The sequence below is a fragment of the Triturus cristatus genome, chromosome 7, assembly GCF_964204655.1.
Source record: "Triturus cristatus chromosome 7, aTriCri1.1, whole genome shotgun sequence".
NCBI lineage: Eukaryota > Metazoa > Chordata > Amphibia > Caudata > Salamandridae > Triturus > Triturus cristatus.
Genome location: NC_140590.1, coordinates 481,054,320 through 481,082,206, shown reverse-complemented (window position 1 = coordinate 481,082,206; position 27,887 = coordinate 481,054,320). Strand labels below are relative to the sequence as shown.

Genomic DNA, 27,887 nt, shown 5'->3' with positions numbered 1-27,887 from the left:
GACTAGGTTCCTAAGGAACATATGCTCATTTATTGTGAGTTGGTCCACTTTCTCAAAGCCCCACAGCTCAGCCCCGAGTAAATTACTTACTGCCTTGTTTTTGTAGATCTCTATAGCCAGGGCAAATGGTTTGGTATATGACAAAGAATGTGCCTTCCTCAGAGCTCCCACTATCTGTTTAAACTTTAAGTTGGTCTTAATTAAATGTTGTTCCCACGTCATACCCTCAGCCAATCTTACACGCAGATATTCAAAGCTGTTTACTCGCTCTAAAGGAATGTTATCCAAGGTTAAACAGCATTTATAGGATTTATGTGGGTTCAGCATCATGCATTTTGTCTTTGTAGTGTTTATTTCTAGTCCCCTCTCATCGCAGAAAGTCTTGAACCGGTTTAATAGTATCTGGAGCCCCATGGGAGTTTTAGAGGTAATAAGCGTATCATCCGCAAGAAGGAGCATAGCAATCTTCCTACTCCCTAGTGTGGGGGCATCACTGGAACTCTATTTAGGAAGTCCACTACTTGATTGATATAAAGGGAAAACAACATGGGGGCCAAGACACAACCTTGCCGGACCCCCCTGTTAACAATAATGGGGTCAGTGACTTGGCCATGGTTCCCCCAACAGACCCTGGCAAAGTTGTCGTCATTAAGTCGAACAACCAGTGCCAGGATCTCCTGTGGCCTCCCCATGTCTCTCAATACCAGCCAAAGCTTTTCATGAGGCACAAGATCGAATGCTGACTTCAAATCTATGAAGGCAGTGTACAGGCTCCCTTTGCCCAATACCACCACCTTCCAGTAGATGAGAATACATTAAAAATCTGATTGATTGTTTCAGTTGTTTGTCAGAATCCGGCTTGGAAGGGCGACAATATGTTGTTCTCAGCCATCCAGTCCTGGATTCTCCCTAGGAGGGGATGGCTAAATACCTTCTGGCTACAGTCCATCAAGCTGATAGGCCTGTAATAAGTTGGGTTGCCTCTATCTCCTTTTTTTAAAAACTGGAATAACCTCAGCTCCCTTCCATGAATCTGGGATACGGGCACCTCCTGCAATAGCGTTAAAAAGCTCCATCATAAAATTTGACCAATTACTTTTGTCATACCGAAACAAGTCTCCAGGTATTCTATCCGGTCCCGGGGCCTTAGCAGGTATAATGGATTCAATTGAAATTTCAATACCTGCCTTGGTGAAGTAGACCCTCACTGGGTTTGGGGGTAAATCTAAGAGGGGCATCCCTTCACTATAGTTAGTAGTGGAGGAGTACAGGGCACGAAGGGCGTCTGCCAATCCCCCGCTGTAATATTGTTAGATAGCGCCGATTGACTGCCCAAGTTACCCCTCCCTACAAGGGTCCAACATTTCCTGGAATCTTTCAGGGAGCAGACTTCCCCCATTTGTTTCCACCTATCCTCATCCCAATTCCTCTTGGCATATTTTATAGCTAGTTTGTACGACTTCCGCAAACCTCGCACTAGGGGTATATCTTTAATTTTAATAGCTCTGACCAGTTGACATTTTAAAAATCCGTACTCGCTTGTGAACCATGAGGTCAACTTATTTATCTCTCCATCACTATGACTTTTGCATTTGGGGTTAGCAAGAAAGTAAGCAGTAAGCGGAGTAAAAAAGTCTACATGCAGCCCACTAGTGTCTTCCTCGCTTCCTATAGTCTCAGCATATGATTTGATTGATTTGATCTTTATCAACATAGCTAGTAAAACCTGTTTAGTTTCATTAAGTTTAGTTTCGTCCCCCGGGATCATGGGCCATTTGAAGGCAACGTTCATCATTTGTGGGTAATACCTCTTTCGTAATCAGGTTACTCCTAGGTACTCCATGTTTCCCCTCCCATAGTGGAACTAGCTCCAAACTAAGTGGGTTGTGGTCACTATCACTATTCTTAATTACATTCATGTCAACTAGTCTGGGCCACAATCTAAGATCTAGTAGAACATAGTCCAAATGGCTAGCTCCTGTTGGGCCAATAAAGGTTAGTTGACCTTCTCTCTCAGAAACGGTCCTACCATTGACAGCCCTCAATCTATGTTCAATGGTCAGAGAATTTAATTGGAAAGCTGGTTGGGACCATTTCTTGATTGGGGGCAAATCAAGAGAGGGAACATGCCAAGATTTATCCTCCTCGTTTATTCCAAGAATGTCATCTTCATCCAGGGATTTCAAAGGTTACATTTAAATCCCCCCCAATGATCTGGGGATTTAAGAGCTTGTCTAAAGTCGACATAGTAGATGATTTACCTCCCACTCTAATACCACTGGCCAATATTTTGTAGATATCTACAATGTTTACAAAGCTGCCTTCCAATCTTCCTGGATGTCATGGCTGTTCGTGGGTAGCTCCTTAATTTTACAGTTAAGTGCAATGCTGATCCAGATCAACATTCCACCTGGCAGGCGGCCATTATTAGATGCTATTGCAGGCAAATGGAATGACACATAACCTGGCATAAATGTTTGCGATCAACTCCATGTTTCCTGTAAGATACATATATCATGGGATTGGACCAATTCTACCCAATGCGGTAGGCATAATTTACTTTGACTTCCTGCCACGTTCCATGAGATTAGTTTAAACAAATGATGGCTAGTGGGCAACTGGTGCAAAGAGTAAGAAATGGTATCCTGTCTCTTGAGCAGGTATTGTACTAAAGATGGAAGTAGTGCTGTCCTGGCTATTGGTTAGATCTTCAGAGGTGATTAGCGCAAGGGATTTTGGATCACCCTGTTGATTAAGGGTGGCAATAGCTCCCTATTTGTTGGAAGATTTATATTCAAAGAGAAAGGAATAGCACTAGTTTCAGTGGGCATAAATTCAGAACTGGACGGTAGTCAATCAACCTCCGCAAGAGGGGATGGTGGAAAGGGACTTTTGTCCCAAGAATTAGGGTTGTACTGGAAGGTAGGGAGTATCAACTGCCTCTTAAATTGGATGTTTGGTTTGCTGGGTGGGGTCCCGACTTCCAGAGCAATAAGAGTATGTACTAGACTCTCATCAGCTAGTGTCAACTCTATAGCATCTGTAAAATTATTAGCTAAGAGGCATCTCTTTGCATGTAGAATATCCTCCCTGATCATGGACCGGCACCCTCTAACATGCCTAATCTAATAAGGGAATTTGTTTTTGAGGGACTCCTTGTTCTCATATTTTACAGAATTGGTGCATTTAGGAACATTGACCATGTACATGTTTTGATGCTGAGCAGCTGGGGAATAAAGGGTTCTTCCCAGTGATGCGGTATGTCAAAACCCCACTGTTTCTCTAGGCGAAATTGGGGATGTCTGCGTAAAGGCTTATGTACTGTTGGGCCTGGTCTGCTTCCCACTACAACTACAACCCTTCCTACTACACTGCTACTGGGACCTGGATTTATAGTTGGTGCTAAGGGGACATCACGTGTAACTATTATGGTGGCAACTGCTTCCCATTGGCAGCTTCTCTCATAAGACCAGGTTCAATATCTTGGCTGATCGATTTCCCAAATCTATCTAATAACGTATGGATGAGCCCAGTTAGTGTTCCAATTGTGGATTTCAGGGTACAAATCTTCTTGTATAAGTCAGATACAGAGCTGATAACTTTGGAATCAACTGGAACTACATCAATGGGTAGAGAAGTGCTTGCTTTGTTGACTTCCACACTATCAACATGATTCTCAGTAGCAATGTTAGTCTCTGGTAAGTCTAGCAAGGGTAAAAATCTATTACTGCATGGAGGTTCTGTGGCAGATGTTAATAAAGCAATAGATGCATTTTGCGAATCGTCCACAAGCTTTACAGGGACTTCCCGTGGATGGGTAACATTTCCAGTGTTCGTCCTTCATAACATACTGGGTATGCGCCCTTCATTGGCAGTTGATGCATAGACTGTATTGGCTTTAGGTTTAAGCTTTGTCACAACATCAGTAGCAGTAGGAACCAGCAGACCCTCGCACTCAGACAAAAGGTTGTCGATGCGGTCAAGGACACTACTCCCCTTGGCAAAGTTCTGCAGCTTCTTAGATTTCTTTGGTGCTTCGTGCACTCCACCAGCCCTAGCTACCCCCTCCACAACCTTCCTTTTCCCCATCGAGCCTCCAACCACACTTAGGTTACAAGGGAGGAGGACAAATTCACCAATCAAAGCACCAAGAAAAGAGGGTTGCAAATGAGGCCTTGGTTAGACCTCAACAAGACATTGCCTTGGAAAAGGCTCAGTTATATAAAGCTTAAAAGGGAGGAAATAAAACAAGCACCCCAGGCAGAAAGAGCCAATGGCGGGTGACTAGCGGAGCGCTAATAGATGTATAAGGTGCGCAGTACCTTAGATGGAATTCCAGAATGCAGAGGTAAGAGGGGTGGCCCAGCCTCTTCCGAATGATTATGAGCAAGAACAGGCCAGCCCTTTGCACGGGAGTGGCCCGCACGCGTTCCGCACAGCGGGACCTCTCAAATGCCTTCATGCGTCTCTAGGCGTGAGAAAGTGAGGCAGGAAAGCAAAGGAGCCTGGGGGCTGCGGTCCACTCATCCTGGCTCGTTGAAACTTTGTCCTGAACAGCGGGTCCTCTCAAATGCCTTTATGCGCCTCCAAGCACGAGTAAGTGAGGCAGGAAAGCAGAGGAGCCTGGGGGCTATGGACCCCTCCCCACGGCTTGTTAAAACTTAGTCCCGCGCAGCGGGTTCTCTCAAATGCCTTTATGCACCTGTGGCTGCGAGAAAGTAGGCAGGAAAGCAGAGGAGCCTGGGGGCTATGGTCCGCTCCCCACGGCTCATTAAAACTTCATCCTAATTGTATTCACTTTCATGCTGACCGCAATCCTCAATTTTAACTGCTTTTCATTTGAAAACTACTTCATTCAGCTCCAGCCTTCTCTTGACAGCTATTGCTCCCCCACTTCAAAATGCTTAGAGTATGGATTGTGGGCCACAGCGATATCTAAAAAAAAAAAGAGAGGTATTGACAGGAACTTGGGTTTGCCAAATGTGCAGATTACTTGGTTTGGCCAGAGAGGGTTAAAGTTTCATCAGTTGCTGGCTTTGGTTAAATCCATTCTGGATTCCCAAGCTCCTCACCTCATGATTGTGCACTCTGGTGGCAATGGCCTAGGCATGTTCACTGGGGTAGGGCTGGAAATCCTAATGAAAGAAACCGTACATGCCGTGATGGCGGACACAATACAGAAACAAGAGCAGAGGAAATTCCAGTCCGTCTTCTCTCACCGTACTTTGTCTGTCCAATAGAAAAGAGGACAGAATCACTTAAATTGTGGGCTGTGCTAACTAGTGCATAATTTGCATTGAGATAAGGCTTTACTGCTAAAACACGTCTCCTGCAATAAAATGAAGTTTAGACACCATTGAGTGCTCCAAGTCTTCCCAGTTGGGAAATTGATGATTAATAATAATAATCTACGTGGAGGCCACTGCCATGACAGAGGCACCCGCCTACAAGTTGTTCAGCAGTACAGAGTGGAATTAGGTGGGGTGGGGGGAAATATATAAATGTTTGTGTGTATGTGCATATTTTCCAGCTACAATCCTGATATATATATATACATATACATATATAATGTATTTATACATATATATTACCTACTGGTGGTCACCAGTAGGTAGTTATAGTTAGGACCTAGTTTCCATAGGAAAAGCGGTTTCTTTTACCAATAACTTTGGTGTCGTTTGACGAATCGTTGCAAAATTATTAACACCAGTGGAGCGCTCCAGTCAGCTTCTGTCTTGAGAGTTTCGGGGTGATTCATCAAGCGGGGGCTGAGAAAAAAGGGGGGGCCCAAAACGCGTTTTCCCCATGTTATTTTCCAAAGGAAATTTTAGACAAAGCTACAGCCCAAACTGCTGAACGGAATTACACCAAATTTGGCAAAAAGGTAGGTCTTGGTTCAGAAAGAGACCTTTTTTTTTTAATGGTATAAATCTGTTCGATAGTTTCTGTGAAATTCGAAAAAGAAAAAGTTTCGATAACTGTGGCCGAGGAGGATTTGCGAACCCTCCCGACCATGAGCTTCATTCTAATTGGCTGCCAACACTCCAAACCAGAAAGTGTTGGCACCATCTTGTGACTCGGTAGAACCGAGTCACAAGAAAACAGAAAAAAGAGGTTAAAAAACAATAAAAGGCGGCAGGGTAGAAACACCCTGACCCCCTAGGCCTGATCAGGGGGGTCCCACAAGGACCCCCAGGGCCAAAAAAAGCATTTCATTTTCTTTTTTATAATTTCGGCAGAAATCGCCTTGGGGTCACGAATCCCGCTGAAAAATATTTTAAAAAACGAAGCGCTGGCTCCCGCGCTTCGTTTTCAAAAAGCCCCTAGGTGGGCCAGGTCCCGGAGGCACTGCCAATTAATTAGCAGGGGCCCACAGCCCCGGGGACTGCCACCTCCGGGGGGCTGTGAAAAAAATGCATGGGGGGTCCCAAAACCCCCTCACGCTGCCCCGGGGACCGCAACCTCCCCGGGGCTTTCAGTAACAACTGCAGAGGGTCACATGGCCCCCCCACAGCTCCGGGGACCGCCACCTCCCCGGGGCTATGAAAAAAATGCGCGGGGGTCCCAATCCCCCCATGCTGCCCCGGGGAGGGACCACCACCTCCCCGGGGTTCTATTTTTTTTTTTAAACCTGTCTGGGAGCTTGAGCCCCCCCCCACACGCCCTGGGGACCACCACCTACCCGGGGCACTAAATATGGAAATGCGGGGGTCCGTTAAGGGACCACCACCTCCCCCGGGATTTGCACTGCTAGGGACGGTGGCTGGGTGCCACCCTCCTGGAGCCCTTGATGGCCCTGGGGACCACCACCCCCCAGGGCCGGCTCATGCAGGGTCCCGGGGTGCCCACCCCCAGGACAATGCTGGTTGCTATGACAGGACGGGAGCCGTGCGGCTCCCGCCCTGTCATAGCAAACTCTGCTTTGCTTCATTGAAGCAAAGCAAGATTGCTTTCCCACAAGATGAGCCGGCAGATGCCCCCACGGTCCCCAGAGGATGGGGTCCCAGCGGCTAGAAGTGGCCCGGGATGGGGGCCACGCGGCCCCCTCCCCTCCAAATATTTTAAATAAAATTTTAAATACTGGCCATGCCCCATGGGATATCGACCCTGGGCCGAAAATGGCCTCGGGATTGGGGCCACGCGGCCCCCTTCCTGTATTTTTTTAAACATTTAACGAAATAGGGGTCAGGACCTGGGGATTGGGTCCCCAGGGCACAAAAATAGGAAAAGAAGGGGGGCCACACGGCCCCCTTCTTAAAAAAGTAAAACAGCATCGAGCCAGAGGCGTGGTCCGAGGCCACGCCCCTTTTTACACCTCTGCAACGCAGCTCCATTGCGCTTACTGGAGATACCTGGTGGGCTAGTTGGACCCCAGGGACACTCAGGATTCGAGGGGACTTTTCCCCCAACTTAAATTGTGCCACGGGGTGCGTTTGCACTATGGTGAAGGTAGGGGGCGGGCCTGATGTGACAAGTGTGCAAACACATCCTGTGGCGTGTTTTAAGTTGGGGGATTAAGTCCCCTTGAATCCTGAGGGTCTCTGGGGGCCAACTAGCCCACTAGGTACCTCCAGTAAGCGCAACAGAGTTGCGTTGCAGAGAGGTGTAAAAAGGGGCGTGGCCTCGCACCACCTCTCTGCAACACAGCTCTGTGACACATACTGGACGTACCTGGTGGGCTAGTTGGCCCCCAGGGAACCTCGGGATTCAAGGGGACTTAATCCCCCAATTTAAAACTCACCATGGGGCGTGTTTGCACTCTTGTCACATCAGGCCCCACCCCTCCATTCACTACTGCGCAAACGGGCCCTCTGGTGCGTTGTAAGTTGGGGGATTAAGTCCCCTTGAATCTTGAGGGTGCCTTGGGTCCAACTAGCCCACCAGGTAGCTCCAGTGAGCTCCACAGAGCTGTGTTGCAGAGAGGTTGCAGAGAGGTGTAAAAAGGGGCGTGGCCTTGGACCACTTCTCTGCAAAGCAGCTCTGTGCTGCTTACAACGTGCTAGGGGACACGTTTGCACAGTGGTGCAGGGAGGGGGCGGGTTCTGATATAAGAGGTTAGCAATCCTGCTGTGTGGGACTTACTGGTGGCAATAAAAGGGATAGTTGGCTCCCAAGGTCGACGTTGGGGGCTAACTACTCCTCCTGTTACTTCCAGTAAATCCCACACAGTGGGATTGCTAAGAGATGTTTTGGAGGCCACGCTCGCCTTTCTGCACCACTCTAGAAACGCGACTGGTATGTTATAATTAGAAATTAGCATTTTAAAAACCTGTGCAATTCACTGAAATAACCATAGGTTTCAGGAACGTTATAGTTAGTTGGACATTTCACTCGTACAAAACCAGAGAAATTCCGCCGTTATAGTTAGTTCAGCTAACTATAACTTGCGCCCCCGCAATGCACTGCTGATGACGTCACATATTACATCATTCATGACATGGTCAGTGACATCACTGATCCACAGATTGTGCCTTTTGGGATTTGGTGTAAATCTGTTCAGTAGTTTTTGAGCAATTAAGGTTAAACATATTTTATATGTGGACGGTTGGGTTCAAGGGACTCTCCTGAGAGTCCCTCAAAATCAATAAAAAAAATAAAGTTTTCTGATTGGCCCAAGGAGCTTTATTTCCCTTGGCCCACCTCGCTCCCACCGGAGTCAGACTCCTGTTTGAAAGAGCGCCCTGATTGGCTGCCAGCAACATGAGAAAATGTTGCTGTGAGCCATTACTGGATTTGGGAACTTATTCCTATCCTGAAATAAAAAATTACAAAAAATACATATAAGGGGGCAGGGTAGGTATACCTTGCCCCTTAGCACAATAGGAAGGGACCCAGAAGGATCCCTCCCCCCGGACTAAAATTCTTAAATAATTGGCCAAAAAAACAAAATGGCAGCCTTGGGTCACATTGGTTAATCTAGTGGAGGGGGGGGGGGAGCGTGGCTATCCTCCCAAGCCGTTTTCGGCCCTGGGCATCCCATCCCCCAGGGTCCAATTTAATTAATTTGGGGTGAGGGGTGCATGGTTTCACTCCCCGAGCTGTATTCAGATTGGTGCTGAATGTGGGAGCAGTGGGTGCTGGGTGTGCTGCTTGGACGGTTCTGGTAAGGAAAGGGGTGCAAAAGTTTGACAACAGGGCCACTGTGGCATTGGGTTGAGGGTGTTGCGGGGTTAGCAAGTACAGCAAGTGGTCGCTGGGCTGGCCACCAACAAGCCTTGGTCACTGCAAACCCAACCTTGGGTTCTTTCGACATCCTGGATTGTGGGAGAAAACGGTAGCCACCTGAAACTTGCTGGAGGTCAGACTACATTACCTACAATGCACTAGACGATTAAGTTTTGGGCGTTCCCTCGGTGGGTGCGATTGTCAGTGAAATGTCTGTTCCTGGATTGTGCGCTGCAGGCCCTGGTGACCCCTTTAACTCTCATGCTCTGGGTACTACTGGTACCATTTACCAGGGCGTCTCAGGAGGTTAAAGTCCTTGCCAATGGGGGTTACCAATTCACATATATCATATTTTAGGGAGAGGGCACTGGGGCCTGGTTAACTTGCTCCAGTGCACTTTCAGAGTCAAAAACCATCAGCATTAGATTCCAATGGGGCAAAAGTGGGGGAAACCTGCAAAAGCCTGCTTCCTTACAAGTGTCAAACACAGATATATGGGAAACCCTTATTGCACACAGAGGTTGATATGTATATAATTCTTCAGAGAAAGCCAAGTTCCTAAAAATACTCAATGTGCGTTCCAAAATGAATGCCCTACTAAGGGCAGCTTTTATCTGTATCAAACCTCTCACAGTCACCGAACCTACAGTAATAAGTGAAGTTGATATGAGAAGAAAAGTAGGCACTGTAAACAGTGGTTACTCTATGGAGAGAGTTTACTCTGTACCACACTATTTGTAGACAGTGAAACACTCATGAGAATTACACCACAGAGTAGTAAAAAGTATCTACTAGGAACAGTGTACACTTTATGTAACACTTGTCCAAAAACACATCATTTGCTTAAAATAACCAAGGTCTGAAGGTGCTAAAGATCATACTACCAGCAGCCTTCATGCTGTGGTAAAAACATTACAGACACCCAATCTCTTGAAGCAAAACAAGCACATGTACATAGGTTAGTATGTTATGTAGACGTTGTCATGCTTTGATGATTCTGTCTAATAACTCAAGGCTGCTTACAATACTTAGTATCTACAATGTAGAATCATTGCCCTGTTCGTAACTTTTTATTTTCTACCGTACCAAAAAACTTGTGCGGAACATACTGGACACAAGTAATCTACTGTCATCTGCGTAGAGTTGCTCTTCAATACAAAGATTTAAAACATGTTCAATACCTCTACACACCTACGCAGTACCACACAGTACCACAATAGCAGAACCGTTACATATATATGTATATGGCAATGCTAGTAGAACGACAGCAAAGCAGTATTGAATTACTCACAATACAGTGAATCAAAAGCACAATAATAATTCCATAAATCAAAATAAAGCAGGAGAACGCGGCCTTCGCCCCTGGATTACTTAACTTTAGCCTGCGCTGACCTCTCTCCCTTTCTCTGGGAATCTTACAACAGGGGCAGTGGCTATCTGTGACAGCAAATCTGCACGACTCAGTCTGTGAGCTTCCCCAAGGGATCTGCACCCCTCCTCTTGTACATTAAAAGCTGGCTTACACATCATCATGTTCTTTTTTTGTTGTTGCGGTGTTATCAGTGTTTTCGCTAACCCAGGATCCTCCTATCTCCTACCAGCTGCATCTTGCACCTTCCTCTCACTGGTACCAATAAGTCATCATCCCAGGACCTTCTAGCTACTGCCAATCTTGTTTGGGGTCAGTAAAACCTGAATGGAATATCTCTCCCGATCAACATGTCTTGGCCTGGTACAGTAAACACAGCACCTTGGCAACACATGTAGTTTTGTTTATTAGGAATAGCAAAAACATTTATCAGAAGATCATGTTATCTCATGGTACATTGGTTTTCTGCATGCATTTTCACTAATCACTGAATGTATGATAGTATTCCACATGCGTTTAGGACGCGTTTGTTCCGCACGCCGTCTTTCGTACGAACGTGTCTTTAGGACGCATTTGTTCCGCACGCAAGTCCTCTTAATGACTTGCCTTGGGGGGTAGGGGCGAGTGTGCTGGATGTTGGAATAGTTTAATTTACTATTCCAACTCCAGTCTGCTGAACAGTAGGGATGCTGTTGGACTTTAAATCCAACACCATTCCACCAGTGCCCCCCCAAAAGCAAGTCATTGTTATGACTTGCGTGCTGAATGAATGCATGCTAAAGCCGCGTACGATCTATTGCCGGCACTGTGTTGGCACAGCGTGATTCCGGCTTCATCCAAAAGCACGTTTCCCATCATCACTGCCTAAGCTAATTTACCCTTTCATGTCACAATGTCTTACATACACTCTTCCCTGTATAATGTACAATGTGTGCATTAAAATTATATGTCAAACCAATTTCATTCATTAAACTTGTTATTTTAAATTCCTGCCTCTGTTGTTGTTTATGGGAATGTGTTGCAGTACCAGTGGTTGGGCATGTGTGTTGCTTGACTTACTGCAATACTAGGATGGAGTACTTTTATACCCGTTTTGACACCTTTAAGGCAATAGTAACTTTAGAAATATATTTTATGAATTGCAAAGTTGTGTTTTGTATTCCCATAATCCTCCAAAACCGTCCTTAAATGTCCCATAACCTCACCCATCCTTGAGTAATCATTCCCCATTTGACTGAACACTCCCAAGCTCCCCTCACATTTACTACAAAGTAGAATATTAACGTGCAGAGATCTCCCCAACTTTAGCAGAGATTTCCACCCAAAAAAGACAGGTGAGACAGAGACAGTGGTCTCCAGTTGTAGGTTTGTGAATGGCATTTTGTTGTACATGAGTAGTACCACTGTAGTACTACTTAACATACTTCAAAATGCAACTTGTGAATCAGGTCTACTGGTTCTCCTTTGTCAAAAAATGTAAGATAATCTTGTATTATGTTGACCAGAAAAACAGTGGTACATTTACAAAGTACTGCTTTAAAGGAAATTCTTCTCTATGTCTACTTCACTGATGATTTTAATATTCCTGATGTTCACAGAATAGTGCTCAATGCCCTGAGTAGTGTGCTGATATTCCAGTTTGAGGAGGTGCAATGGGATTACTCCATAGCGGCAGAAAGGGTGGATGTGCCAAAGGAAAAAGACAAGTACAAGCTGGCTCCCTTCCGGGTGCAGTCCTATGCCTACGTGCGCGCTCAAAGAATGAAGAGGGTGGGATCCAGCAATAGAAAGATGTACCCGCAGGCACATGAAGACGTAGAGGATGGTGCAAGCCGACTTTCTCATCATGCACGCAGTCTATCAGCCCGAAGCATGAAGACAGCACAAGGTAATATATATCTATTCCTTTCAGTCTCTTTCATTAAGGATGTTCTTTCTGGTACTATCCCCCATGAAACAGAATAAAATAACATGTTAATTGCATCTTTCCCCTGAATGGTATCTTAGTTTGGACTGATGGATGTTTGTTACCCTACTCTATGGTACTCAATTTTATCGAGCTCAAAAAGAGGAGTGGATCCACTGGGATTCAAACCTGTGAGGTCAAACACAGATCCCTGCAGTGGATACATTAATCCATTGATCCATCAGATAACCTAATCCCACTGAAATAGAAATCAATCCTCCAATTCACAATGGAAAAGTGGGTCACACAGAAGCAAGCTTCCTAGCATGTATGTCTTATGTCACCCCAGGTCTGAATGGTATTGTCACTTATCCTAACGCTCACCTCTATGGCTCACCATCTCCTTTAACTACCTAATGCATTAAAGGTTTGTGGGACCCCAAGATCTGTGAACACATGTATTTCCCAGCAAGATCTTGTCCACAATCTCATCCAGCTAAAGAATGCTTTTACTAATTTCCAAACAGTTCTACTGACTAATCATTGTGCCACTATATTGTGCAGAGTAAAATGGGTTAAGCACTAAAGTGGTTGAGAGTACCTTTCATGAAGGACCTGTACTGGCACCTGTGCAGTAGTTTTCATAAAACAATGCTAATTCACAGCACTGAGTACTAAAGTCATCCATTGCAATGCAAGCTAATTTATATCATCAAACTCTCTCTCCCAACCACCTCTCACTGCCACTCTGTGCTTGTGCTCTATGCTCATTTACCTATTGGTTAATATGCCCAAAGACATTAACACCATCTACTCTTAACATCCCCAACCTAACTCAAACTTTTTGTCCGTGTGCCCCAATTTCCTTACATGGTCTATCCATGTAATCAACTACACTAAATTCTAATCATGTACTTCCCAGTTTGTAACATTCTGTTAAGTGCCCCAAGTTCCTCAAATGTCTATACATTTTGGTGAACTCATCTCAATCTCCTTACAGTACAAGTCCATGCACCCTCAGTTACTTCCATTTGTTATATACTTCAAGCTAAAAATACCACCTGCTCATGTGTACCATGTTTCTAATACTGTCTGTTCGCATGCTCTGAGATCCTTACATTGTCTATGTGCCCCACGACTCTTGCACCACCGACCCATGAGCACCAAGCTCCTCAAGCGCCCCGTCCATGTGACCCACGACCTTCACATTGCCTGTCATTGTCCAGGATGTTATTTTACTTCCCACATGCTTCAACATCATTACACAGTCTGAACACATGCCTAAAGCCTGTCAGGATTGGTGAAAAGGAACTGTGATGAAACTTTGTCTAGATGACCCTAGTGAAAACCCATTTCAATCTCCAAACTACCTAAATGGGCAACAAACAGCTTTAGTTTTAAGACACTTAGTTGGGCTGGCAGATGGGTCTTAGTGTGCAGGCCCTGATCACTTGACAGCCCATGTAGTCCTCCTAGGTGCCTTGCGACCATTTGTGCGACATGCTGAGGAGAAGAAATTGGTGAGGAATGATTCGCGTGTGCTTGTGTTTCAGTGTCCTGTGCTACCATCTTCTTGTGCAACTGATTCATATGCAATATGATAAACCTATGAAGGACATCAGCTTCCATATAGTTCCTCTTATACGTTATGTTATATTGATTTGTACAGCGCACTAATCACTCAAGAGTGTATACAGGCATTTGGGCATGTGTGTAGGTTTGTGGTCCCCAAGGTGCTTATACGAAAAGACAGGCCTTCAGCTTCTTGCGGAAGTGAGGATAAGGCTGTGATGTGTTGAGGAAGGTTGTTCCATGTCTTGGGTGCAATGTAGGAGAATGAGCGTCCTCCTGTTTTGCTTTTGCAGATGCTGTGAATGTGTGCTAGTGAGAGTGATGCAGTGCATAGTTGTCTGATGGGTTGCTGAAAGTGTATGGGCTGTTCAGGTATTCTGGACCTGTGTAGTGTAGGACTTTGTACGGGCATGAGAATTGGCTGCACTTGTGAATGGGGATCCAGTGAAGCTCTCTGAGGTGCGGTGTGATGTGGGTGTAGCGTCAGAGGTCGAGTATGAGTCTTGCAGCTGTGTTCTGGATGGTTGGAGTTATTTGGAGATTCCAGCGTAGAGAGTGTTGCTGTAGTCCAGCCTGTTGGTGATGAGTGCTTGCGTGATGATCCGCCTGATGTTCAGAGGCAGCCATTCTAAGGTTTTTCACAGCATGAATAGGATGTGGAAGCAGGAGGTGCACATTGCGTTGACATGAGCCGTCATGTTGAACTTGCCATCTAGGCTGATCCCTGGATTTCTTGTGAGGTCTGTGAGTGTGGGTGTTGGTCCTAGCTCCAACAACCACCAGGTGGAGTTCCATAGGGAGGTCTTGTTGCTGAAGACCAGTACTTCCGTCTTGTTGGTGTTGAACTGCAGGCAGTTGGTTCATATCCAATTTGCTACCATGGTCATGCAGTTAGTGAAGTTGGTTCTGGTGGTGGGAGAGGATGAGTTGGGTGTTATCCGCATAGGAGATGACGGTGATGTCTTTTGATAAGATGATGTTGGGGAGCAGTGTCATGTATATGTTGAAAAGGTTGGGGCTGGGGACATATCAATTGGGTTTTCCCAAGAGGAAGGAACAGATCCATTTGAAAGCGGATTCCTGTATCCCAATCTCATGTAATCTTCTGATGAGAGTGTTATGGGAGACAGTGTCGAAGGCCGAAGGGAGGTCGAGCAAGATGATGGCCGATGTTTCTCCTCAGTCCGGGATGATTTGAATGTCATTGGTGGCCGCGATGAGTGCTTTTTCGGTGCTGTGGTTCTTTCTGAATCCTGAATGAGTGTTGTATAGAAGATGGTGAATTTTGAGGTGGGTTGTAAGTTCTTCTTAATGGCCTTCTCAGTCACTTTTGTTAGATCGGGAAGTAGAGAGATTGGTCGGCAGTTGCTTAGTTGATTTGGGTAGGCTGTTGGTTTCTTGAGGAGGGCGCTCATTTCTTCTAGTTTCCATTCATCCGGGAATATCTATAAAATTTACTAGTATCACTGTATATCATGGACTAATACACAATATCACCTAATACTCAATTGAACTTCAGCTAGGCTCAATCATTTTCCTTTGTTCTTGTTTGTTCGGATTACATGGTGTTTTTCAGAAATACCTATAGCAAGGTAACCAACTACAGTGTGTGATGCCTAGCAATTCTTCTATGTTACTTCCATGCTCTTACCACCTGTATTTTTATTTGATTGTATTATATGCGAGCAACATTATTTATAAGCGTTTTTTTTTGGGGACACCAAAACAATATCTTACTGAGTAAGAAATGTGTTCACACACCTTGGGAACCCACAAAACTCTAATCCATTAGGTAATTAAAGGAGATGGTAAGCCATAGAGGTGAGGGTGACATAAGACATATATGCTGGGAAACTGTCTTCTGTGTGACCCACTTTTCCATTGTGAATTGGAGGATTGATTTCTATTTCAGCAGATTTAAATCCGGGTGGATCCACTCCTCCTTTTTAGGTCAATAAATTTAAGTACCATAGAGTTGGGTAATAAACATCCATCATTCCGTGCTAAGATACCATTCAGAGGGAACATGCAATTAAATTTGTTATTCTGTTGGTGGGAGGTAATACCAGAAAGAACACAAATACTACTTCATTGTAGTAGTGTAGTAGTGTTTAAAGAATCAGGTTCCCAGTTCATAAAATGACTTACAGTCACATTTTTTGTAGTGAATCAAAGCCCTCGTCTACTTGTTCACCTACTGAGTCCACATTAACCTCTTCTCTCACCCCAACAGAGCGACAGTTAGAGTCCCAGAAACCAGCCTCCTGGCCACAAATCCAAAGCTTCCGTAGGAGCTCTGCCTACATCGACCTACAGCCGGAGTTCTACAAGAAGCCTCCTTCTGCCAAAAAGCCAGACTCTGCCCACCCTGGCAGCTCAGCTTGTAACAGCCGGATGAGTGTCTCTCACTTGAAATTGAAGGCAGAGTCTGGTAAGTTGAATCAGTGGTTTCAAACTGGAATCTAACACAGGCAGGGTGCTAGATTCACAAAAGGTTTTATTTTCAAATGTGGATATTGCAAATGTGCCCGAATATTACATTAAGTCTATATTTTGTGCACTTTCGAATTCATGAGGCAGTTTTTGTGCCTATTTTCAACAATAACCCTGCATGATCACCTCAGACACACTTTATGTAGGCAATATGCAAAAAGCTGTCCTTAAAAAATAGAAGTCCAGATTCACTCTATCAGAGATTGGATTACAGAAATCATGAATTTATCAGTAATTGAGAACATGAATTTCAAAATGGTAGACAAAGGGAACTTATTTAATCATTTATATTTTTCCTGTAGCGTCACTGTACCAAAACAGTATTATAGTGCCTTACACAGAACATTCAAGGCAATCCAAAGACAGCGAAGTAAGAAGCTGGAGAGAGGGGGATCGGAGATGGGGAACCACTTTATCGGACAGAGGGTTAATCAGAGTTCAGTGGGGATGAGAAGAGTTAGAATCGGCGTCAAGGAAAGACAGTAGCGAGCAGGTGCCCCAGGCATAGTGTCCTTTAAAGAGGAAACTAGGTGAGAAGGAAGTAACACATAATTTCTGTTTCTTTATGTAGACATGCGTAACCATCGTCCCTAGTGTAACTTGGAAAGGTGGGTCGCCAGTCCTTCCCTGAAAGCTAGGAAGTCAGGTAATATTCTTAGTTTTACTGTTAGAGAGTTCCAAATGCTTACGGAGGTGTTAATAAACAACTGAGTCAGTGCTTGCATCTTTCGAAAACTTGGTGTTTCCAGGTGATATGAAATGATTTTTTACATTTCGGCATCTGACATGAGAATGTTAATGTTACATGAATAAAATGTATATTAATGTGCTTGAAAATAGTACAACACATATGGTAAAAGGGACAGATCTAACATTGCTAATCTGGCATTAATTAGGAGAGTTGTGATCTGTAAGGTGGACGACATACAAGATATGCCAGGAGCAGAGGTTCCTTGAACTGCAATATGAGGATGTCCCAGAGATGGCTTTAGTGCTCTTACTTGGTCAAAGGACTATAACTAACCTGACAGCAGAGGTACATGGCAGGCTCTGGCTTCTGCCAACAAGGCTTCTTCTACCTGCATCAGTCTAACAGGCCCAAATTGGCTTACCTTTGATTTGCATGTGGCATGGATGAAACTTCCATCCTCCACAAGCAGGCTGAGCACGAAGCGTTTATATAGAGAGTCATGAATGATGCCTAAAACAAAGTGTCCTTAGTGGTACTGAACATATATATTAGAAATTGGGTTTCTAGTTGGCAGAGGTATGCACCCTGTCCAAGTAGGGACCACATTCTTAGTCAGAGTAAGTCACAACACAACCTAAATTATCCTGTGTTCACCCTCTGGTTGCTTGGCACAGAGCAGTCAGGCTTATTTACAAGGCAATGTGTAAAGTATTTGTGCAATAACTCATACAGTAACACAGTAAAAACAACACACAAAAACTACTCAACAGGGTAGAACAATAGATTATGCTTTTATAAATAACATAAGACCAAAATGGCAAGTATCCAATAAGTAGATCCTGAAATATGAAAGTTTATAGATTTAGGTGAAAATATTGCATAAAAGTGCAAAGCGTCAACTATGGTGATCTGGTCGAGCTGGACCGGGATAAAGTCACAAATTCAGGTCGACCGCGATGGAGCTAGACTAGCTATAGGGACCCACTTGGGCCTGTTAAACTCAATACCTTAAATCCTGGGTGTTGCTTTGCGCGGCTTTGCTTTGTCCAGTATTGGTTCCGAGAAGCTGTGGGGTGAGGCTTTGCGGGGCTTGGTGTCTCTGTGCTTTGGTTCAGAGGAGCTGTGTGGCACAGCTCTGCAGAGCTTGGCGTCGCTTCACGTCAATCCAAGGGAGCTGTGCGGCAAGGCTTTGCTGGGCATTGTGCTGCCCAGCGTTGATCCCAGTGGGGCTGGCAGCTGTGTGGTGAGGCTTTGCTGGGCTTGCGTTTCTTTGCACTGGCTCCGATGAGGACCACAGAACGTAGGGCACCTTATGCCCACTTCCAAGGGTCCAGGACTGGGGTGGCACTACATGGCATGACAGACTCACAGCTTGCAAAGTCCAGGTTCAGATGCAGGTGGTTCAACTCTTTGATATCTGAGTCTTGGGCACTGGAGGCCCAAGAGATACAGGTCCAGTCCTTCTCACCCCTGCCAGGGTACAGCAGGGAGCAGGACAGCTCATGAAGGCAAGAACACAGCAAGGCAGATTTTCAGCAGAGTGGCCGTCCTTTCAGCAGCACAGCCGTGGCAGAGTTGTCACAGGTCCAGGAGGGTACTGTCTTGGTAGGGTCAAAGACCCAGTGCTTATACCCAAATGTGCCTTTGAAGTGGGCGGTGACTTGAAAGAGTGCCTTTGAAGTGCACCATTATCCATTTCAACCCAATCCTGTCTGGCAGGCTCTCTGTGCGGGGTAATCAGTCCTTTGTGTGGGGTCAGGCCACTACCCTTTGAAGTGTAAGTGTGAGCCTCATCCTCCCTTACTTCCCAGGAACGGGCCATCGGAATGCAGAAGTATGTAGATGGGTACTCAGCCACACCTAGTCTTCCTGTATTTGTTGCTGTCTGGAGAGAATGCACAAAATGTGTCACCCAGCCCAGACATGTATTCGAGATAGGCTGCAAGGTACTCAGAGCAGTAAGAGCAGAGAGATTTCCACTTTCTAAAAGTGGCATTTCTAAAATAGTAATATTAAAACCGACATCACCAGTACAGAGGATTTATCATTACCATTCCAAAGATATGAAACAGGATGCAGCTACTCCTTTCTAATCAGAAGTTACAGCTTAAAGGTATTTGAAGTAATTACCAATGTTAGCCTATGGGAGAAGTTGGCCTCACAGTAGTGAAACACGAATTTAGCTGTTTGTCACTATCAGGACATGAAAAACATAAAAGTACATGTCCTACCTTATAGTTAGTTATACAGCACCCTGTCCAATGGGCTACTCAAGGCCTAACTTAGGGGTGATTTATGTGTAATGAAAGGGGAGTTTAGGACTTGGAAAGGGATTTTAAATGCCAAGTCGAGGTGGCAGTAAACTGCACACACAGGCCCTGCAATGGCAGTCCTGAGACAGGGACAATGTGCTACTTAGGTGGGTGGCACAACCAGTGCTGCCGGCCCCTAGTAGCATTTAGTTTACAGGCACTTGGCATAGGTAGTGCACTTTACTAGAAACCTATATGTAAATTAAATATGCCAATTGGGTATGAGCCAATGTTACCATGTGTAGGTGAGAGAGCACAAGCACTTTAGCACTGGTCAGTAGTAGTAAAGTGTTCAGAGTTCTAAACCCAGCAAAAACAAGTACTAAAAAATGGAGGGAGGCAGGAAAAATGGCTGTCGGGTCTAACCTTATCCCTAATAGATTATGAATAGTACTCTGGGAAATTGAAGCCAGCTAGATGAGACTAGATTGGCTAACTGCAACTGGCTTGTGGTGTTCTTTCAGACAATAGGATTGACTAGTATGAAAACTTAAAGCACAATAAAAGTAAGGTATAATAAGATGCAGCTCACTGATAATCTGCATACAACATCTGGCCTTCATGTTAGGGTGGACATTCTCCTGTCTGCATTATGTGTGGGGATGTGACTTTGTGTTACTAGTGGGGTTAGGAGCAACATACTCAAAAACCAAAGAAACACCCCCTCAAACTCTTGGTTTAATACAGCGATAAATAATGAGAGACGGGCACTCAGACTGTCGGAAAGAACCTGGAGACACCATCCCTCACCCTCCCATCTTGCACTTCTCAGACATGCCAGATTCACTTACAAAAAACACATCCTCAAGGAAAAGGCATCCTTCTTCCACACTCAACTTGACCGTGCCAAAAACAGACCCAGGGAGCTCTTCAAAATCATCCAAAACCAAACTTCCCCCCACCTCCAAATATGACAGCCTCATAAGACAGATGTGAAGAAATTGCCCACTTCTTCTCGGAAAAAATTGCCAAAATTGACCAATCCTTCCTTCCCACACAACTATCCTCCAACTCCCAATCCAATCCTGTCCTCACCTCTAATGCCTACTCCACATCCCCCCTTCCAGACAACACACTCTCTCCTATGCCCTCTATCCTACCGCTCCCCAGCGAGCCTCCTCACCCGCCCATTTCCATACACCCCCACCACTCCACAGGCCTCTCACCTTCCACATCTCCAGTAACCAACTCGCCTAAATCTCAACTTAAGAACAATGCCTCCTTGCTCAACTTTCTCCCCGTCACTGAGCTTGAAGTCCTCAATATAATTGGCAATCTAAAACCATCCTCCCACACAAAAGACCCAATACCCTCCAACCTTGTCCCTGCCCTTAAGCACATCATCACCCCATTCTGGACCAAAATCATCAACACCTCTCTCTCCACGGGCTGTGTCCCGTCCTCCCTTCAGCTTGGTCAAATCTCGCCCATAATCAAAAACCCCAATGCTGACCCCAATGACCTAAATAATCTCCGCCCCATCACTAACCTCCCCCTTCTCTCAAAGGTACTTGAAAAATGTGTCCTACTACAACTAGACAAACACATAGAAAATTTCAACCTTCTCGACCCCTTTCAATCTGGCTTCAGAAAAGGCTGCAGCACCGAAACGGCAGTGCTCAATGTCATAGATGAGATCCATCAATCACTTGACAATGGCGAGACCTGCCTTCTAATCCTTCTTGATCTCTCTGCAGCATTCGATACAGTCAACCATTCAGCCCTACTTAATGTGCTTAGGACCCGTTTCGGCCTTAATGGCACCGCCTACAAATGGTTCATCTCTTATCTACAACACCGTACTCATCAAATCAAAATTCAAAACTGTCTCTCTACCCCCACTCCTGTCTCCCTTGGAGTCCCCCCAGGATCTATTCTCTCTCCCTCCCTCTTTAACCTCTTTATGGAACTCTTTACCCTCATTCTTAACCAAGCAGGCATAAATTACCACCTCTACGCCGATGACACCCAAATCTATTACAAGATTAAAACTCATGCTGACATCTTACACCTGAACAACACCCTTACCAAGATCCAAACCTGGTTCCATTCCAATCATCTCAAACTCAACCCTAACAAAACCGAAATCATTCTCTTCTCCCCCAAAAATAACCCTCTACCCGTTAAATCATGGATCCCTGACCTCAATGCACTCAATTGCTCACTCACCCTGTCCAACTCCGTCAAATCTCTTGGCATCACTATCGACAACACCCTAACCCTTAATGTTCACATCAAAAACTCCACCAAAGGAGCCCTCTTCACTCTCCGTCACCTCTAGAAAATTAAACCATTCATACCCACTGATGATTTCAAACTCGTAGTTCAGTCGCTTGTTCTGTCACGTATTGATTATGGTAATGCCATCCTTAATGGAATCCCCAAAGTACACCTAGCTTCAATCAAAGCTGTGCTCAACCTTGCTGCCAGGCTCATCACGGACTGCAAACGCTTTGATCATATATCCCTGGCTCTCAAATCTCTTAAGTGGCTCCCTATCGAAGGCAGATCTGCCTACAAAACCGCCTGCATTACTCATAAAGTCCTCCACCAAAACACTCTGCATTACCTCTCAAAGAAACTCCTCACTGCGGGCTCCACTCAACCTCTGAGAAGCACCAACACCCTACTCCTAATCCCACCTCTGCATAAAAAGAAAGCTACACAATCTCGCTCCTTCTCTGGCAATGTCCCTATTATCTGGAATGCCCTCCCAAAAAACCTGCGCTGTAATCCCTCCTATTCTAGTTTCAAAAAAGACCTCAAAACCCACCTCCTCAATTATTATTGGGGTTCCTAACCTCTGTCCTACTCCTGATTTCTTATCTATCACACTATATTTGTTCAGTAATTTATATACCCTGTTCTCCTGTTTCACCATTTACCGAATTACTTAAATATATAGCTCCTGCCCCTGTTTACTTATCTGGTTTTGTATAATGCTCATGTTGTCTGTACTTTGTAAATTTTTGGCGCACTACCTTTATATGCTTTTATACCCTATGTGCCTCATACTATCCTTATCTTGTAAAGCACTCTGATACCTCTGGGTCTAGCCAGCGCTATATAAAACCTTCAAAATAAATAAATAAATAAAATAACATAGCTGTTGGCTATGTGCAAGAAACAGACCTATGCCTTATTGACCCACAGGGGAGACCAAGGCAGCAAAATAACTATTTACTTGATCCCCACTCTAACTTCCTCCAAGCCAGCTTTTACTCTAGGCATTTATAAAGTTCTATAATGGCAAATTCTGACAGAGACCACAGAGTGATGTCAACCAAACAATAACACAGCATAAGATCAGAAAGAACATAACATTATGGCATGTATGTGCTCTGTTGGATGGGTGTGAAATATTCTGTCTAATGTGTCCTTTTGGGTAATGGGCTTGCTTTCTTTTAGTTACAAATGTGCCCAATGATTGCACTTTTGCATTTAAAAATGACATTGGGTCTATGGTGTGACTTTATTTTTCCAAGTAAATGATGTCCTCAAAGTTTATATGTGAGGTTGAATAGCATCGTGATGAGTGCAAAAAAAGAGTTGTGGTTGTGTAGCTACTCATAATGTGAATTTCATTGTTTTTGGGGTTTCAGTCATTGCTAAAATGTTACTTCAACTGATTTCTTTTCAGTGTTTTCTTTCAAACGTAAAATAGTAATGAGCTTGATAGCGAACCATACAATATTTCCAGTTTATAATGCAACACATGCATACACACACACAAACACACTCGTTTTCTCTTGCTCCTTACTTGGACTCTCTTTTTTTATTTCTCCCACAGTATTTTTTACATTCAAGGAAACATAACTTGAAGCCCGATTTGTACAAAAAATTGCAAAGATGTCTTATTATATTCACAAATTTACTAATTGCTATGTTCTACCCGGAAAATTCTAAATTTGCACTTTTAGTTTTCTGAATTATTACTAATCTCATTTTTGTGTGCAATGTGTACAATATCAAAATAGAGAACCAGAAAACAACAACTAAGTAACATTACTGAAATATTCAAAGAAGGCATTGTATACGCAAGGATGTTAATGTGTTCTTTTCTCATGCAGATGGAGAATCTAGATGCTCTACATCTGGACCTAAGTCGGCTCTTTTACTCAGTGAAGAAGCAGCTTTGAAACGTATGCAACAGCGAGGTCCTCACAATCCAATGAGTCCTGACCGTATCCTCCTGACCATCAGCACGTTGCATCACTCCCGGGGACCCGACCAGGTGGGCTCTAACATGGAACGCAATGCAGCTGTTCGTGATGCCTGGGGAATGCCACTTATCTTTCAGCACTACATGAGGGAGCTGCCAAAGACCAAAAGCGTGGGACAGGAGAAGATGGACCAGCTGGCAAAAATAAAACCTGCCTGTGCTTCCCTGGGACTGCAGACTGAAAGCACCCCATTCGAAATCAAGACATTCAGCTTGAATCTGAAGCACTCTTTTCATGGTTCAGATGTGCCATCCTCTATTCCTGTGCCCACCCTTCTGCGTTCAAGATCCTGCTGTAGTTATCGAGAGCAGAGCCTGGTGACCATTCATCAGAAAAGACCAGCTTCAACTGGGGAGGGTGGTGTGAGGCCAGCAGGTGACCCCACTAATGCGGGGCCTGTTCAGCCTGTTCGCATGGTGATGGGAGCATCTAGGAAAGACTTGCCCACAAAGAGGGAAAGACCACACACCCTTGTGCCAGCGAACCCTTTCCGTGAAAACTGTGGCTTCAAACTTATGACCGTGAAACAACTCCAAGAGTACCAGGATGAGAGAGCCTCAGAATATCTAAAATCCCATTGTAAGGCTCTAGCCACTGATGAGAAAAAAAGCAAGAAGGCTTGGCTCATGAAAGTCAAAGGATTACCCCTTGAAGAATTTTTGAATGAGGGCAAAGTAGCAGCTCCTGAGCTTGGTACAAATGTCTTCATTTGAATAAAGATTATTTGGCAGAAAGTGTCTTTAAAATATGATTTAATCTTTTACAGTTCCCACTTCCGAGCCAGAACAAATAATCTACCTGAGACTGTTAAGAGACCTTTGACTGTGGTGCCTCAGGTAAAAGTTTGGCAGATGATTTACTCCATCACAAATGTGACATATATGTACTTGTAATATGCCTGACAGGATATCTGTCAGGTTTGTGACAGAGTAACCCGTCCTCCGAACACCAAATCAGGCCCTGAGTATCTACACATGTACGCACTCCAAATAGGGTGGACAGGACATCTGTCAATTTTTGTGGATATCCCTCATCTGCTAAACTTTAAACTCCCAACAACTCCATATTCTGCCGCACTTACACATTGTTTAGTTTATTTATTTTTATATAGCTTTCAAACCTGTATATGAGTGTTTAGAGGAATCTCGGGATTGAGGGAGGTTGGTGAAGTATAAATCATTTCTTCACTAGTGATAGCAAATGGAGAGGTGCATTGGTAAGGATCCAATAAAGAATCCAATATGTGTAATCAACCACCAAATGTTTATTATTTCTTCTTAAATCCAAATGTAATACAGGATTCAGCCAACGCATTTCGTTCCAAAGAAATTAAGAACTTAATTGGGACTTCGTAATGTAGAGAGCTAATATATTCCGATATATATAGAATGAATAAATGTAATTCTATCAGACTTACAGGTACTACGCCGACTGAGCACATGGACACTTATCAAGGTTTCTGTGGCAGTTATCATATATTGTGACAGCATGACCGTGAAGATTGATGACACAGTTCAAATTGATTTCAGACATACCGTTTAACATTGGATGGAATTACATTTATTCATTCTATATATATTGTAATATATTAGTGCTCTATAATATTATGCCCTAATAATAAATAATAAATATTGGTGTTTGATTACACAATATTGGATTCTTTATTGGACCCTTACCAGCACACCTCTCCATTTGCTATCAGTCTTCCATATTGCTGGTCAGTGGTACCAAAGAACGGCAGGTACCGGATGAGTAGCGCTCGGAGCTTTCCTCTTTTTGAACACTGTGTGAACTAGGTGCTTTCCTTTCAGTCCGCCGTTGTTTCAGGTTTTTGTGTTTGATTTCTTCACTAGTATATGTTTTGTAGAGAACAACATTGTACAGTAGGTTTGACAAAATTATCTGTAAAGGAAAGACAAATTAATTATTTATTGCATAGACGCTCAAGAAAGCTCTGTTCTCTTTACCCCATGGTAAAATAGATGGCAAAAAATATGCAATGTTGCATGCAGCAGAAACCAAGCCCTTGTGTATCCGTTTTCATGAGAGAAGTCTGCCTTGTGTATTCAACTAGCATTTATACAATAGAGTCCCTAGAAGCACAGTTTTCCATTAATAAACAGCCCAGCAGAAAAGTATAGCACATTTGTAAATATTCTGTAGGCGTCCCATTGACAGAATTTAAGATATCAAACATTAACCCCTTCCATGCGGGGCGGATTCCCCCGCTGTGCTGACCGTTACCTGCGCGGGCGTGGTCATGACGGAACGGTTCCGTCATGAGCACAGCTCAACCGACGCTCATGACGGAACCGTTCCGTCATGAGCGTCGAAGGGGTTAAAAACAGATGAAACATATTTTGAGATGTTCTTGAGTGTGAGTCTCTAATGTAAACATGAATTAGTGTGAACAGAGGAAAAAATTTTTGTTTCCTCCAGGAAACAAGGCTTTTCCCCCACCCTATCAAATGATCATGCTTTAACTACTGTTAACTTTTTAAATGCCTAAGTACAGAAGTAAATAGCAGAAAGGTAACACATTACCGTTTGCAAAATCTCTGTCACTGCATGGCATTCCGCGTGCTAACTTTATGAGTTAAACACTGAGAGTTTTTTTTTTTAAATCTGCCCATTTTTGGTGAATTACGTGGTAGTTGCAACTGCAATCCCAGTTGTGGGATTGCAGTTTTCCTATGACCCTGGTTGTTAGCATAGGGGAATATTTTTCACAGACTATGTGGCTTGCCATGGCTCTACTACTGCTGTTAATGTAAAAAGGCAGCGAGTTCATGATTTTTGTCCATTTACTCCTTATCCCCTTTCCTCTAAGGATTCCTTTCTACTATCGTAAATAGGGCGTTGAGGAGGATATTGGGATTCCACGATAAAATTGAAGTTTATCTGTTGTGATTATGATGTTGGGAAAGGTATTACTATTTAAAATGTTGTCACTTATTTGGCTTCTAGCCACTGTATTCTTGTGACAGTCACGTTATGTGATCAGATTGTGCATTAGTGGCCTGGTGGCCTTTGGCTCATCTAAAAGCTGTTTTTGAGGTATTCTTTAGTTTCATTAAGTCATTTGTGTAATTTTTGTGAAACGTCTTAAGTATTTTTGTGACCTGATTAATTTGTGTTTTCATATTTAGTTTGGAGTCAGTGTGTAAATGTAATGTTTTTTGGCAGTGCTACTCAGTGTGAGGGGTATGCAACCAACTGTTATTTGGGTGAATTGTTCATAGTGCATACTAATAGTCCCATCTTGTCAATGTTGAGGGTAAGTGAGTTTGCACACATCCATTTTTATGGTCAGCAATTTCTTTTTTTTGAGGATGTTGATAATTATCTTTTGGTCTGGTGGTGATGATGATGAACAAGTGCTTGGTGTAATATAAGTATTGGTGATGATGCTAAACAATTGTTTGTTGTAATATAGGTGTAATGAAAGTAGTAAATATTACAGGCAATTAAAAACAAACAGCTACCTTTAAAGAAATCAAATTTTCTAGAATACATTGTATGGAGAAGACATGTTATAGCAAAAGACGATCCAAATATTCCAACAGAAGCTCTATCTACTGCTGATAGCATAAGCATTAACACATCTAACCATATCTCAACTTCTGCTTAGGACTTCCCTAAAAGCATATGCCGACCAATCACTGGCAATACATTGTGTCCAACTGTTTAACTCAATGATCTATTTATGCCTGAAACAAATCTTAAAATTATCCTCACCCATTTGCTGAAATCTCCCCACCTACACTCTGTTCATAATTAGGCACTTACCTCACCATTTGGTACTTTTCTTTGAGTTGCATACTTACCCCATCAAGTCATCTTTACTTCATATGGACCATTATTATCTTACTATATTGTGGCTGTAATGAGCTTTACAACTTCTATCCTTCCTTCTTGGTCTATCTTCAGAACCGAATATTTATCTTCATCCTCCCTATCTCTATTCCATTAGGTGCCTTCACTCCCCACTCACATTTCCTTCTCTCGTACTCTTCCCATCTAGCAAACCTCACTCTATCCACAAACCCAATGCCCTGTCCCAGAACTGCTTTCTTTACCCTATTGCACTCATATTCAACACAGCGAGTTTAGCACAAAGTCATGTATCTGATACAGTTTACCATATCACACTCAA

The 27,887-nt window shown here is 43.9% G+C and overlaps 1 protein-coding gene across 1 annotated transcript in view; it reads left to right on the top strand.

The window, feature by feature from the left end:
* LOC146809950 (F-box and WD repeat domain containing protein 10B-like) overlaps positions 1-24,800 on the top strand; it is a 203,845-nt gene extending 179,045 nt beyond the window's left edge. The window contains exons 12-14 of the mRNA XM_085616809.1: positions 12,133-12,422; positions 16,246-16,443; positions 23,579-24,800. Coding sequence (XP_085472935.1) covers positions 12,133-12,422; positions 16,246-16,443; positions 23,579-24,444 — 1,354 coding nt within the window. The 3' untranslated portion in view covers positions 24,445-24,800. The remainder of the gene's footprint in view (positions 1-12,132; positions 12,423-16,245; positions 16,444-23,578) is intronic.
* Positions 24,801-27,887: the final 3,087 nt, after the last annotated feature.